This window comes from Marmota marmota, unplaced genomic scaffold (genome assembly GCF_001458135.2).
Source record: "Marmota marmota marmota unplaced genomic scaffold, marMar, whole genome shotgun sequence".
NCBI classification, from domain to species: domain Eukaryota; kingdom Metazoa; phylum Chordata; class Mammalia; order Rodentia; family Sciuridae; genus Marmota; species Marmota marmota.
The window spans coordinates 1,490,585-1,507,077 of record NW_025999977.1 but is presented as its reverse complement, the minus strand read 5'-3'; the positions used below and the strand labels follow the sequence as shown (position 1 = coordinate 1,507,077).

Genomic DNA, 16,493 nt, shown 5'->3' with positions numbered 1-16,493 from the left:
TAGTGGAAGTCTGTTTTTTGTTTGTTTGCTTTTTTTTAAACGCAAGAATCCTGTAACACTTCAGGAGGATAGAATCTTTAATGCAAACACTCAGATGGACTGGGGCATAATAAGTTTTTGGGTAGAGAGTAACTATAGAGTTTAGGAATTCAGATTTGCCTTGTCTGACTACCTTGGGGGTAAACACATTGCTCTGTCTTTTCCCAGCTAGTCGGTGAGCTTGGCATCCATTAAGCAGAACATTCTGGAATACAGACCATTCTAATTACCACAATGGTCTTGTGTTTCAAGACTGCTTGTTTATAAACACAGCCACTTTCTAGCTTAATTTCTCTCCTTTTTCAATTTGTTTAAGCCCCAAATCTTTTCAGAGTGCAAGAGCCTAACTAAGGATTTTTCAGATTAATGCCATCATATTCTTAATGATAAAAGTACCAGAAGTGAATGTCATACAAATATCTAGTTTATATTCAGTAGTAATCAAGGAAATAGACATCAAAGCATTGCTCTTTTACATGTATGAATTAGCAAATAAATTAGAAATATTAATTCTTTATGTCTGTAAAGCTTTAGTAAAAGCCTGTATACTCCCGCATTGTGAAAAGCATCATGACAAATCATTTAGGAAGAAATGTTACCTCCTATCTTGAGAATCACAAAAATATTCTCTCCCAGCACAATGATTCCACTCTGCAAAATTTACCTGAAGAGAATAATTTACTAAACTAAAAATGCTATGTGCATAAAGATGTATGTTAGAGAATTCTCAGGATGAAAAAGAAAGTACATAAAATTGGAAATAAAGCAAATAAATGGATCTCAAGTAGGTACATATAAGTACCCTTAACATAGAAGGAAGTATATCAGAATTTTCTCAGGAGAAAAGAAGGAGGAACAAATATATGTGTAGTCTGAAAAAACATATTTAGAATAACCATGACTTTACTTTCTCTAAGACATAAAATTGCTTTTTAAATGATTTTAAATAATACTGTGATATATTTTTATGTACATTAAAAGCAGGCATGAGTAAAGAAAGTTTGAGATCTAGTGATCTAAACATCAGTGGCAAGTCTACTAACAGAAAACTGCAACAAAACAACTCAACAATGACAGTAACTAATGTTTATTGGGCACTTTATATGTCAAGTACTGGGCTAAGTTCTTAGCAGACCCTATTCTTTATCTAATTTTCATATCTATAAGCGGTAGAGCTGTTGGCATAGTTTACATTGATTTAAAAAATCAGTATCAGAAGTAGATAGTAACATGAAAAATTCATTTGGTTGTTGTAGAGGCCAGAAGGGTGTCTGCGGTATGGGTTTGCAAGCCTACATGGGGATGGAGATAATGACTTAGACTTGTCTATGGATCAAGGTTAGAATGAGACTTCTGTGTAAGGCCAGGACTCCTTACTTTAGAGAGATCTGAACTTCGGTGAATAGGCAGACCATAAAACAAATCTACTCCTTTGTACAGGGAGGCAACAAGGAAATCTCTTTGTCATAGCATAATAACTTTACTGCTCTACATTTTGCTCTCCCTCCATTTAATGATACACTGGGCATTATTTCATATTCATATATAAACATTTTTCATTAGTGTCCTATTAAACAACTATAAATAATATACCGAATAAGCTAGTATGTATGTATGTACAGTATATAAATCTGTGGGACTAAGTCCCTGGAATGGAACTGTTGCATCAAAAGATATGCCCATGATATTCCCTCTAAGTATCTGTGTCAAATTATGACAGCAATAGCAATGTATGTGACTATGTCTTCAGACTCTGGGACACATGTGTGTTGGTAACTTCTAAAAGAGTAGAAATAGAAGCTGGTGAGGTGCCCACAGCCAGTGCTCAGGAGGATGAGGCAGGAGGATCCCAAGTTCAAAGCCAGCCTCAGATCTTAGCAAGGCCTTAAGCGGTTTAGGAAGACCCTGTCTCCAAAAAAGGGGGAGGCAATGGGGCTGGGGATGTAGCTCAGTGGTTAAGCAACCCTGGGTTCAATCCCTGGCACCAAAAAAAAAAATCAAAATAGACTGTAAACCACCAAACTAACAGTAACAGAATGGAAAGGAAATCTAAAAAAATCAAATAGAGGTAGAGAGACTAAAGAGGTATGATGACAAAATGTGTGGTATACTGGATTAGATCCTGGAACAAGAAGAGAAGGCTGATGGAAAAATTGGTGAAGTTAAAATAAAGTCTCCTATTCAGTTAACAGTGATGTACCAGTGTTAATCTCTTAGCTATGGCAAGTGTGCTACTACGAGAAAAACAAGGCTAGGTAGAACAGGGCCAAGAGCATTCAGACATTCTGTGTACTATCTCTGCACCTTTTCCAAAAATGAAATTATTCCCAAAGATCTATTTTAAAATGAGAGAAAAAGAAGGGAATGGGAAGACCATTTCAGCAAAAGAGGAAGGCAGTAGGAGCAAATGCACAGAGGGGGACCACACACAGTCATGCAAGGAACCACAGGCAGTTTGGTGCTGCTGGGGAGCAAAGGTTTGTCTCTTAGTGTATACAGTGTTTAATTATTTCTTTTTGTCCTGCCGTCTCCTTAAAAAGTTCTTGGAACCTATGTTTATGTGGGCTGTCATCTTTTAAAGAAAAAGGTATAAAATTAGGTTTTACATATACTTTGATTAGGTCATAAGACCATTATTACCATCACATAATACCAGCCTTGTCATTCTGGTAGCACCTGTGAGTGAAGAGACTTACTTCACTCATTAAGTCAGTGGACTTGGTAAACATCAATTGCTTTCAAAGGTATATGAATGGCCAAGAAGTGGTGATTATATATAAGTTTGATATCTCTGTTAATCAAATAATATCAAAAGCAAAATCAAACGCTTTTGAGATTATTGACAATATGTTTTCTGCCCTCTTTACCAGAGGCAAATTATCTGCATGTGTCAGATAAATAGGAAGCAATGGAACTGACAACCATTATATAAAACTACCGACAACCACTGCATAAAATTTTATATAAAATTAAAAGAGAGATAATATAATCCTTGATATGTATATCAAAGACTAAAAGTAATTTCAGGTGTAAAATACCCTATAAATATAGCTGCCTTTTATACATTCATATTTGTAATTCTAACTTTTAAAAGCAAAATATAAAAAGTAGGAGTCAGGAAAATATAAAAACAAAAAATAAGTAAATAAAAATCATGATGAATTGCATGAATAAAATGCTAGAAATAAAAATATCAGAGCAATGGTTGGTCTAAATTCAACAGTTAAAAAGGTTCTCAGATTATATTAATAGGTAAATTCAACTATATGCTGCTTACAAGAGAAAAATCTAAATTACAAGTAGGAAGACACACCAAGTTCAAAGTCAATGATGGAAAAAGACATACTGAATGAATGCTAGAAAAAAAAAGGAAGAAAAGAAAGAGAGAGAAAAGAGAGAAAGTTGGTATAGAATGGACCATAACACAAAAAAGTATTAGAAATAGAGGGTCACTAATAATTTACCAAGAAGACATAAAACTTTAAAACTTTTACATACCCAATAGCACAGTCTCAAAATATACAACAGTTCAAAGCAAAAATGACACTATTATAAAGATACATTAATATAGCACAATCATAGAAGATTTGAACTTTTTTTCTTGATTACGGATAAAGTTTATTTTATTTTATTTTTTGGTACTGGTGGTTGAACCTAGGGGTACGTAACTACTGGGGGATATGACTCAGTAAATATGAGTCATATCCCCCAGCCCCTTTTTATATTTTATTTATTTATTCAGAAACTCTTGCTGAATTGCTTAGGGCCTTGCTAAGTTGCTGAGATTGGGTTTGAACTTGTGCCTCAGCCTCCTGAACCCCTGAGATTACAGGTGTGCACCACCAAACCTGGCTACAGCAGAATTTTAAAAAATTAGTAAGGGCACAGTGATTACATTTGCTCATCGGGATATACAATCTTGCATTCATTTACATCCTTTGAAGCACCATGCAGCATTTGCAAAAATTAGCCACAAAGATGCTATAAAGAAAACCTCAAACAAAAGTCACATTCTTTGATTCAATGCAATCAAATCATACATAAGTAACTTAAATCTGCATGTCTTTTTATTTTTAGCAAGATAGTCTTTCCCAAGGAAGCATATAATTTTACTCAACTTGCAAAACAATGCTGGTGGGAGCAAACAAAGTTTGGGAAATGATGATTTTGTTTTAATATTATACAGTTAATGTGGACCAGGCCAAGAAGAGTACTGCTGTGTAGAATACTGATTACAAAGGTTAGAAGATGCGAATGACAAGTCAGCTGGGGGTGAGGTATGACTAACGCACAGGATGAGAAGGAAAAAGTAGAAAAGAGGTGACAGTAGATTGCAGCCAGGAAATTTGGATTTTATTCAGGAGAAGGAAGTTTGGTTTTTAATCATTTAGCGGGAGGAAGACAATCTAAAGTGTCTAAGGGTGGGGTTGATGAGAGATGATGCTAAGGGCACAGGGATATGTCACTTGACAATTGACTTAATGTCTAGAAAAATGAATGGATTGGAAGAAAAAGAAGAATCAAGGAGAAATCTGAGGTTTCTTAGTTTGGTTGACGGATTGGGTAGTGATGCTTTGTTAGGAAGAGGGAATAGAGAAAAAAGGAAAAGCACGTAGAAAAGGAGAAAAAAGAGATAAAGCACTGGGGTTCAAGACATATTGCATTTGAAGTATTGGTATACTTAAGAAAACCTAACCCTGACAGCCTGGAGCCTTAGGAGGAAGCATGAGGAAGTGAAGGGAAGCAGGTAGAGATTAGGGGCTACAAAATTCTAATAGGCTGAAACATAATCAGTTTCGCATTTTCTTTAAAGCTACACTTTTGTGATCATGGGACAAGATTAATCTAAGTTATGGTTATAATAATAAGACATCTCTTTGCAGACCTGGAAGAAGCCAGGTATTACCTATCAGAGGGAGACAGGCAATGACCTCCCCAATGAAGGCTATAGAGCGTCCCAAAAGAGGAAATGGAGACAATCCACAAATATTCCATTTTCATTTCATTCCTTTATAGTTAACACAGCATGAAAATGTGTGCTATAGAGTCACTTACAAAAGCAAAATTAGATACAATCTAACTTTCCAACAAAGATTTAAATTGGTAAATTATAGCACATTAACTCAACATATTTCTTTCAGAAAAGCTGCCTGTGTTCAGAGAAATAGATACCACATGCCACTTATTAACGTTCTTAAAATTTACACTGTTGGTGAAGCTTTGGCTTTTTTTGTGTGTGTGTGGTAATGGATATAATTATATCAAGACAGGGGATTCCTACTGACAGGTATCCCCATCTCAAAGTATTTTAAAATGCCAGGATCACTTAATTGTGCAACATAACCTAGACAGAAAACCAAAGAAGGAATAGAAGTGAGAAAGAAAGAAAAGGGTGAAATAGAAAGGAAAGGGACTAGAATAGCATTAAAAGAAGAAGAAAAGAGTTCCCAAAGCAGTAAGTTTGCTTAACTATAGTCATTAAGTAGCATGTTTGTTTAACTCAGCCTGTCCCAAATTTATCTGTTGTGGAACTCTTTTGCTGCTGGTCACTTATTAGCATGCTATGGGCCCATGATGCTATTGAACATACTTTGAGAAATATGAGCTAAATGTAAAAGAAATTCTTATTTGAGAAGAAAACTCTGGAAAGGGAAGAGCTAATAGAAAGACAAGACTGAATTTGTGGGGTCTGATTTCTGAGCACTGTCGTTAAGTAATGAAGGCATATCATTTTATCTTATGTGAAATGGAGATAATACCTTATTTCACCACTGTTATTACAGAGTCTTTTATACTAGCTCCATGATATGCTGGCAGCAAGTGTCGTATATACACAACCATGGAACCTCTGCATTCTAACACTTTAACTAAGGACCTTATCATATATTTAAAAAATTCTTAGTGCTCTGTAATATGTATAGTTTCTTTAAAAAAGCTTACAGTATCTGAGAAAATAAGATTTACACATAGGATAAAATGAATTTACATGTTCAATTGTTATGCATAGACTACTACTGCCACTAGAATTTGAAGGACAGGAATAAGAAAGCTGGCTAGAGTAATTTGGATTTGATCTGGGTGTTGAAGTACTGCTGGGAGATGGTCAAACACAGGGCATTTTAGGCTAGGAACAGCATTAATGAAAGCAGGAATTAAAACAACATATTAGTAAGAGTGAAGGAACAGATTCTATAGGTATGTGTTGGAGAACAGTGGTTAAAAAAGAGTACATAAAATACAAGTAACAATAAATGTTGGCAAGAACTGGGGAAAAGGTACACTCATACATTGCTGGTGGGACTGCAAATTGGTGCAAACATTATGGAAAGCAGTATGGAGATTCCTCAGAAAACTTGGAATAGAACCACCATTTGACCTTGCTATCCCACACCTCAGTTTATACCCAAAGGACTTAAAATTAGCATACTATTGTGACGCAGCAACATCAATGTTTACAGCAGCTCAACTCACACTAGTTAAACTATGGAACCAAGGTGTCTTTCAACAGATGAATGGATGAAGAAAATGTGGTATATATACACAATGGAATATTACTCAGCCTTAAAGAAGAATGCATTTGCAGGTAAATGGTTGGAGCTGGAGAATATCATGCTAAGCAAAGTAAGCCAATCCCAAAGAACCAAAGGCTGAATGTTTTCTCTGATATGCAGATGCTAATTCACAATGTGTTGTGGGGGCAGCTAGGGAAGAATACAGGTACTTTAAACTAAGCAAGGGGAGTGAAGGGAGGGGATGGTGCTTGGGGTTAGGTAGAAAGGATAGTAGAATGAGTCAGACATTATTACCCTATGTGCATACATGAATACATAACTGGCGTGATTCTACATCGTGTACAGCCAGAAAAATGAGAAGTTATACTCCATTTATGTATGATGTGTCAAAATGCATTCTACTGTCATGTATAACTAATTAGAACTTAATGAAAAAAAAAAAAGAGTCCATAAACAAACACTTAAAATGAATGGAAACAGAAAAGACAGTAGAATTAATTGGACATTACTTTCTTAGGTGCATCTATGAATACATGACCAATGTAATTCTATATCATGTACAACCACAAGAATGGGCAGCTTATTCCACATATTAAAATAAGTCAAATACATTCTACTGTCATGTATATCTAAAAAGAACTAATAAAAATGATTTTTCTATCAATGGAAACAGCTAAAGAATAAAGCAGTTAACACTGATTGTCCAAAATAAATTCTAGATGTATCTGTAATCTACATATTGAAAAGTGGATCGAGCAATAAAGAAAAAAAATGAAGGTATTAATCTTTTTTCGGAATGTGGGAGAACTTTCAAAGAATAAAAGCAGTAAGAGATACCAAAAAGGAAAGTTACAGATTTGACCTCAAAGAAATTAAAACCTTACGTTAAAAAAATAAAATAAAAGGTATATAAACTGGAGAAAATGACTTTAGTAGAAAGGACAAAGGAGTAGTAATGTCACTACACAAAGAGCTGTAATTGATAAGAATTGAATACACCTATGAAACATGGACAAAGACAATGGATATTATTAGATACTTCACAGATGAAGAAACATAAATGGAAAATAACTCTAAAGAATATTCAGCCTCAAGAGCAATTAAAGAAATGCAAGTTAAAACGATGTGATACCTTTGGCCTATTTAGCAAACCTTTTAAAAATAGAGTATTTAATATTAGTCACAGTGAGATTAAAATAGTCCCTCTCATATATTACATATGGGGATAAATTGGTAAAACCTTTCTAGAAAGGAATTTATTAATACATCAAGAGTCATAATATGTTCACATGATTTAACTTAGAAATTCTGCTTCTGGGAATTGATATAAGGATCTAATGAGCAAATAAATATAGACAAAGATATGCATACCGGATGTCCATAATAGTTATGTCCTAGTTATTTATACTAGGGCAAAACTAGAAGCAATATAAATGTCTTTCACAGAATAATAGTTAAAAATTACATTCTATAAAGTAGAATATAAAAAGTGATGCTAACATAATTTCTGATAATATGAAGAAATACTCATGATATTAAGTGAAAAAACAAGACAAAAATCTATGTTAAATAATATCTTCAGTAATATCTCAAATTTATAATTTTCTATACATTTCAAAATTCTCACAATAAACATATTATTGTTAGGATCAGGAAAAGACACTCTTCGAAAATACCCCTCAAAAAATTACCATGAGAACCAAGAATCTCAAAAGATCATCTAACTGTGAAATCTTACCTTCTTTATTAAATAAAAGGGACTAGGAAATGGAGACGAACTGACAAATATCGCTTCTAAATGGTGCTGTCTAGGAACTGAACATAAAAGAATCTCACTTCACAGGTGCACAGGGCTTTCTGGTTTAAGACTTCCTTCCTCCAGCCCTGTTTGCCAGCCATGGTCCTTCAGACATATTGTGCTCCTTTCATGAGGCAACATCTTTGCCTTCCCCTTTGCTTTATGGTTAAGGCCCTTGGTCTCCCAGAAGCCTTTCCATCCCATGGCAGTTTCTGCTCACCTCTCCTTCCCATTGCTATACCACTTATTAAGTGCTTATCACACACCACTTTGCATTGTGCCTTATCTTTTCACAGATATATTGTGCCTCTCTAGATCCCCATTCAAAGGGCCTATAAACCTTTGCAGCTGACACAGCCATACAGAAGAGCTTAACAGACGGCAATTCATGACAGAGCTTAAAGCACCTAACAAATGCTGTATTAATCATTCTGATCATTCCTGAGAAGAAAGGATTCCTGCTCACATTTTATGGAAACAAAACCGACATCTCGAAGAGTTAATTTACTTCCATCAGATTCTTGAACTGAACCAAAATGGACTGCAAATGTTTCTCCCTTGACTAGACCAGGCGGCCTCTTGGAAAATCAAAGTATATAACCCTTCAGCAACACGGGCTGCTTACCAGTAGAGCTGGTATTGATTTACGGTTGCAGGCGCAAGGCAGCTGGAGAGCAGGGCTGTAACATTAGGCTACTAATACACAAGAGGAGTAAATGGTTTGAAATATTCTGAATCCTGATTTTCTTTGATATTGGGAAATAACACTACTCTGAGGGCAAAGGGAAGTAAAAATCACATCCTTTTCAATACTATCTTGAGTTCAGACTTCCCAAATCACTAAATATTTGTTTTTCAAATACAGTGTTATTTTCTATACACTTTCCTTCAAGGTATCTCCTAAGAAATTCAAATATTTTTATGTTTTGCAGAATCCCCTGGAAATTTCATACCAGCACCATCCCTGTCTCTGAATTGTTTTGACATGTTTGGCCCATGGTGACTCAATCAATTAGCAATGCTATTCCACAGGCAAAGTGGCTGGGATTTCTGTGACTCAGCAGAAGGATCTTGAAAGACATGGTTATTTTCCTGGCAATTTATGCCTTAACTGTCATCTAGCCATATTTAGTGCAAATAGATAACAGTGGGACAGTCAAAGAGGGACATCAAAATTCTGAGGGCCCAGTGCAGTCTCAGTTTCTTCTACATGGTCTCAGGTGATCCCATTGTTCCTTGACAAAGTCTGTGCTATGTATGAGTGTGATCACCATCAACACCAATCACTAGTCCCATATTCAACCACAGCAGAGTAGTGATCATGTTCTCTCTTCTGGAATGATTATCTACTTGCTAGGTAGAGAGATGACGCAGCTATAAATGCTATGCATTGTCAATGTTTCTCGAGACTTCAAGAAGGAAAGATAGGATTGGAAAAGAAAAAGGTAGAGAGGCCCATTTAGAATAGAAAGAAGTATTACGTCAAAGCTATCCAAGTAGTTCATTCATAAATATTTATGGAGCATATATGAAGTAATAGGTGTTATATAAGGCAGAGGGAATGCAAAGTTCAATACACCATTAAGATGGGAATTCGTTCAAGGTAGAAAGAAGGTGTGTATACTGTGTGCCAGATATCTGTATTTGTAATTGTATTTGGGATGCCACCTCCCAATCCTTTATTTCTGATCACAGATTTTTTAAAATATACATACATACATACATACATACACATACATACTGGGGATTGAACCCAGGGATGCTTTACCACTGAGCTATATCCACAGATCTTTTAATTTTTTATTAAAATAATGGTCTCTCTGAGTTGCTTAGCGCCTTGCTATGTTGCTGAGGCTGGACTTGAACTTATAATCCTCCTGTCTTAGCCTCCTGAGTCATGGTGGTGTGTGCCACCATGCTCAGCCTGATCATTAATTTCTTATTATTGGCTAAATACACCTTTCTCTCTGAGAGTATAATAAGGAAATTTAAAAGTACATATGTGAATTTCAAATCAAATAGTTTTGATAGAGAATGAGGGCAAATACTTTAAGGAACAAAGATTCAGCAAAATTTTTTAAGGAAACACATGCAAAGAAACCAACTCAGATAATAAACAAGAAAACAGACCATGAATGAAGTAAAGCCTCTCTCTTACTGACAATGGAAAGCAAGCTTGATGGTAAAAAGAATTTAAATGTATTCCGGAGTCAACTAGTCAACTCTGTCCTTCTTACCCTCGGCCCCTGCCTGACCTCTGAATCTCTGTGTAATTGCCAGTTTGTGTCGGACTTCACATACTATGACTTTTTGATTTCTGCTCTGTATAATATATTTCTACAGCATCTGACACTGGGGCAACAGGGGATGTAAACTGAGTGCTCCTTGGAGGCTGCTGACTTGAAGTGTGGATGGAGAAGAGGCAGGAGAGAGCCAAGTCTGGGAAAGAAAAAAGGAAACAATTTTGTTTCACTTTTGGACTTGGGAAGCATTTGAATTACAAAAATATAGCTTAGTTAAGATAAAATTCACAATAGCAAGACTGTGGAACCAACNTATAACATATATATATATATTTCTTTCTCTCTCTCTCTCTCTCTCTCTCTCTCTCTCTCTCTCTCTCTCTCTCTATCTCTCGTTTCTGCAATGCTGCATGCAGGATTCCTAAGCCCTATGTGAGCCACCTGTAGGCTAAGTTCCTGGTGGAGGAATGGCTAGGTGAAGCAGAGAAGATGCCATAGGGCTGTGTGGACTAAACATCCTTTCCTAAGTAAAGGTGATTTGTATCCTGCATCCCTCACACACACATACTCATACTAATACAAGATGTACCCAAGACAGGAAGCTGTGGCAAGGGCATCAGGCCTGTGGAAACTCTCTGTACTTTCTGAACAATTTTTTATTAACCTAAAAACGCTACCACTTTTAAAAATGTGAAATACTTGTATTTTATGTCTACTACAGCTCTTTTTTAAATAATGAGACTTGAATAATCAAGGAATTACACTTATATTCCCCTTAAATCTTTTCTTCCTTTTCTGTCTCAGAGACTACTGCCTGAGAAAAAGAATGCTAGGGATGATGCCCTTATCACACAGATATAGTTGTTTGCTTAGTGTCTTTTTAAAAGTTTTAAATCTTCCTCTAGCTCTTCTTCCAGGGTTTCCCAAGGATAATATACTGTGATGACCTGATGGTGTGTCTCTGGCCTTATCCAGATGTCAAAATTCTCCTTTTTAGATCTGCTATGAAATTAAGACACTTTTTGGCAGGCTGAAGTTCGTGAGTGCAACTACTCATGTAAACTCCCAGCTCCTTTTCTACAGCTGCTTTGGAAAGCAAACTTGGGAAATTTGCAAATTTATTAGAATATGATGATTGGCCAACAGCTGAGATTCTTTTGGTGGAACAGAAGAGTGAGGCTGGTAGGTAGATTTTTTTTTCAAAGTGAATACTTTGGGCCTTTTAATAATTTGTTTTGATTTATCTGATGAGGAGGTTTGGAAGGCTTATTAAGATGCTCTGAACTTGAACTTGTAAGAATCTTGGAGAGTTAGAAAGGTTGTCATCTTTCCTTTTATGGTGTAGATGGAAGATGACTGGAAAATGGAAGATAGACTAGCTGTCCCTGAAGAGTCTTTCTCCAAAGATCCTATAATAATATACAACCAAATCTCACAATGATTCTGTTGATGATGGTTATGCTATCCCATGGTCATGGGATACTGGTCTACATTCTAGTCTTTTGGAAATTCTTTTCCATATTACCTCACTCCCTCTGCTAAAACATGAACTATTTAGTAAGTAGAAAAGTGATAACAACTAAAAAACACATTTGAGTTTTTTCATTAATTCCATGTTCCTTGACAGCTTATGTACCTATACCTCAAGTCCTTTAATCTTGGATTTGGGTTTTATTTACCAACTAGACAGACGGTCTTTGAAGATAAGATATAGGTTTTAAAAGTCATCATTTTCTCATAAGCAGTACTTAGCAGAGAAACTTATAAATAATAGTTTTATCTGGGTTTATAAAACTTTAAAGTCTTTGTAGGCAGAGGCATTTTAGCCTAAATTTCCTTTAATTTTTTTTTATCATATGCCATATGTAGTGTAGGCTCATCTGAAGACTGTTACCTGAAGTTGATCTGCTTTCTGAGTATCCAGTCTTCCATCAAAACATTGAGATGTGATTGTTCACTTCTTTGAGAACACAAAAGTCCATTTTCAACAGTAATTACTTTTATCAGATCTGTTTTGATCATTGCTTTATCTTTGTGTCTAGCACAGTAAATGCTCAATAAATATTTGTAGAATAAACTAAAAAGTTCTACATTAAGAGGTAATTGAATTGTTATTAATACAGCCTACTATCAAAAAGGACGTAAGATAGATATATATAAAATAAAACAGAAAAAAGAGTAAAAAACAATAAAGCAAAGAAAAAAATTGGAAAGAAAGATGAACTAGAAATGTGGATTGGATTTATCACTGGATGGAGCACTAAATGTAAGTTTTACTGAATTCCTGGCAGTCAAATAAAAGGAGAAAAACATCACATTTCTAGTTTCAATAACATGCATCTAAAGAGGCAAATATATTTCTGTAACTGAATTCTAGGAGAGGATTTTTTTCCACATAGATTCTTTCTTATATGTGGGATAGTAGACACACACACACACACACACACACACGCAGGGTTTTTATCTTTAATTATGTAAAAGATCTGTAAGGTTTATTCCAAATAGGTATTTCTAATAGCACTTACAAAAGTCAATGCATATAGTTTATTTTTATTATAAAGCTTATCATTACCTGATAATTCATTGTTTATATAGTCATTTGTGTCTTGTCTGATTCCATCAGCTTTCAACAGACTGTGGACCCTGGTCTGTCTTGTTCAATATCATATATCCAACTCACGAAAGAATCCCCGCACAGGGAAGGTGTACAATAAATGCTTGCTGAATAAACAATTTAAGCGGGTCAAATGTTAAGGGAAAACCATTAGCCAGTGACTTTACTTGCTTCTTATGATCATTCTTAGTTTATGACAATAAAGTGTATCAAAGGAATGGGGGCAAGTGTCTCCTTTGGGAGGCATTTACCTCATTAACAGCTGGATAAACTGCATGAAATTGCAGTGTTTGTTAGATATTGGTAGCTTCATAGGATTCAATCTGATCTAACAGCTTTATTTAGGTTAAAGGTCAAGGGTGTCTAAGCTCAATCTTTATTTAGATTATTTAAACCTGTCTATTAGAATGTAAGCTTCCTGAAAGCAGTGAGCTAGCCTTTTTTTTTTTTTTTTTTTTTTAACTGTTTACTCCTTAGCATCTGGAAGTTTTACACCCTGGGTTATTTTAAGGAAATCTTTCATTCAGAAAGTAACACAAAGTTTGGAAAACATAGTAGAGCATAATCAAGTTTCATTCATTTTTATAATTTTGGGAAATAAAGACAATTTCCAAATTCTTGTTCAAGTATGGCACCAATCAAAGTCACAATGTGTTGCCCAGTGATAGCCTGTATTATAGTATATCAAACTGGTCAGTACCTTTCTGATCCTGACAACGTTGTCTAGACATGAGTGTATTTGGCAAAAGTTTACAGACGAGCTTGCAGAAATCTGTGAGCTGATAAAGTTACTTGGTTTGAAATCCATTATAGTTTTTGAAAATTTATGGTTCCCTTTCCTCTCATCACTTGTTAGAAACTCACTTTCAATTTGTTTCCCGAAAATAAAGGAAGCACAGGTAGGTCTTCATTATTTCACTTGTTTACTTTCTATTTGATAGTGGAAATGTCTCCATAGTTGTCTTTTTAAAAACATCCTCTTCATTTCTACTTAGATTCTAAGCCTTTCATCATAAACCAACTTCCTAGAACAGGGTTTCCACATGCCTGTGTGTCTAAAGTGTATGCTGGGATTTATGTTGGCATAATACAACTTGTTTTCCATCAGACTCTAGTAATCTAGAGAAGTAATTAATTCAAATGCCCAGTCTGGAAGGAATGGGTATGACAATGACACATCTGCTGTCACATGCATATTGGCTAGATTAGTGCTCTAGTGGTAGGAACAGATATGAACCAAATACGTTCCCACTGAAACTGAAGGCAAACATTTGCAAAACTGTTAGAGGTATTAAAAATTAGGTAATAGGATACATGTATGGGCTGCATTTTAATTTTAACTTTTCTAAATAAGAAAAATGACATAGTTGAAGTTTGAAACCATAACCTCAGTAGCACTTGAGACAATCAGTTTTCAGGCAAATACACATTTGCATGTGTTTTGATTTTTCCTGGAGAGAAAAAGCATAATTTATTGATCACTGGGTAGAATGATACATGGCATTTTCTTAGTTCTTCCCTTTTGTACCTTTATCCATTATGTACAATCATGAATAGAATAACTAAAATAAAATTTGAAAGATTTATTATTTAACATTTAGCAAGCAAAAGCTTAAGTAACTTCACACCTGATCAATGATCAACATCAACACTAGATAACTGTTATTGTTTACACAGTTTGATCACCATCAAATCTATCAGCACCCTTCCATCTGGTATCATGGATCAACTGGCCTTGTCAATTCCCTTGTGCAATTAATTCTAATCTTGGGGCTGGGGATGTGGCTCAAGCGGTAGCGCGCTCGCCTGGCATGCGTGCGGCCCGGGTTCAATCCTCAGCACCACATACAAACAAAGATGTTGTGTCCACTGAAAACTAAAAAAAATAAATATTAAAAAATTCTCTCTCTCTCTAAAAAAAATATAATAATAATCATCCTAATCCTTTCTGTCTTTTTAAGGGCTTTGTTCCCTTAATTATCTCCCCTTTCTCACTAGAAGCATCAACTTTTTCCTCTACCAGATCACTCCCATTATATGTAAACATTATAACATCTTCCAATTTGGTAACTCCTGAGTAACACTGGGGCACAGGAAAGGGAAGGTGGGCACAGGAGCCACAGCTATAACAGTTATTTTTGGAAATTGTACAATTTTATTTAATTGCATTTATATAAACAGGGTGAAATGTCTGCCCCTATGGTCTACATAAATATTCCTTCTTGGTTGACGTGTGTGTGTTGGGGGGGGTGGCTGATGGGAACACATCGCTACTCTCTGCTATTATACCAGAGAGTTTTATATGATTACAACAAGTTCTATTCTGAAAAAGTAACATATTGGGAGGTAATATAATGTAGAGACTGAAAGCTGCAGTTTCATTGTCTGACAGACTTGGGTTAAAATCTAGGTTCTGTCATATATTTGATCTTATTTGGGGAAAAGGTCTTTGAGATCAGCGTGGGTTACCTGGACAGACTATAAATCCAACAAACAGTATCCTTATAAGAGCCAGAAGAGAAGACATGATAAGAAGACCAAGGCAGACCCTGGAGTTATGCAGGCCACAAGCCAAGGAATCCCTGGAGCTACCAGAAGCTGGAAAAGGCTAACCTTCAGAGGGAGCGTGGTTTTGTCAACACCTTGATTTCAGATTTCTGGCCTCTAGAGCTGTGACAGGATAAATTTCTGTTGTTTTAAGCCATGAAGTTTATGCCAATTTTAGTCCTAGGAAACTAATACAGATTTTTGTACTTGGAAGATAACTGCTATTCTAATAAATACCTAAAAATGTAGATATGACTGTGAAATCAGGTAATAGGAAGATGTTGGAAAAATTTTGAGGTAAATGATGGAAAAAGTTTTGAAGAAACTATAGAAGTAGAGTCTGTACAGACTGTAGAAATATACATGTTCAAGGCAATTCTAAGGAAGGCTCATACACAAGTAAAGAGTATAGTGGAAAAGTTTCTATCACTTTAGAAAATGTGTATATCCAATAGCTAAGCTTTGGAGCCAGCCTAAGTACCATTCAACTGATGAATGGATAAAGAAAATCTGGTATATACAATGGAGTATTACTCAGTCATAAATAAGAATGACTATGACATTTTTCTGGTAAATGAATGGAATTGGAAACTATCATGCTAAGTGAAATAAGCCAGTCCTGAGAAGTCAAAAGTTGAATGTTTTCTCTGATATGTGGAAGCTAATACAAAATAGGGGGAGATAAAAAAAGAATAGAAGAAAGATCAGTGGCCTAGACAAAGGAGAAAGAGGGGTGGGAT

The 16,493-nt window shown here is 35.5% G+C and overlaps 1 protein-coding gene across 8 annotated transcripts in view; it reads right to left on the bottom strand.

Moving 5' to 3' along the window:
• Positions 1-16,493, bottom strand: part of Exoc6b (exocyst complex component 6B) — a 586,101-nt gene that overhangs the window by 46,929 nt on the left and 522,679 nt on the right. The window contains exon 22 of one of the 8 annotated variants that reach the window (XM_048804119.1): positions 10,564-10,788. The exons of the other annotated variants lie outside the window; for them this stretch is intronic. Within the exon in view, the coding sequence (XP_048660076.1) occupies positions 10,687-10,788 (102 nt within the window). The 3' untranslated portion in view covers positions 10,564-10,686. Of the gene's footprint in view, positions 1-10,563; positions 10,789-16,493 lie in introns of those variants that run through there. 8 annotated transcript variants of the gene reach the window in all.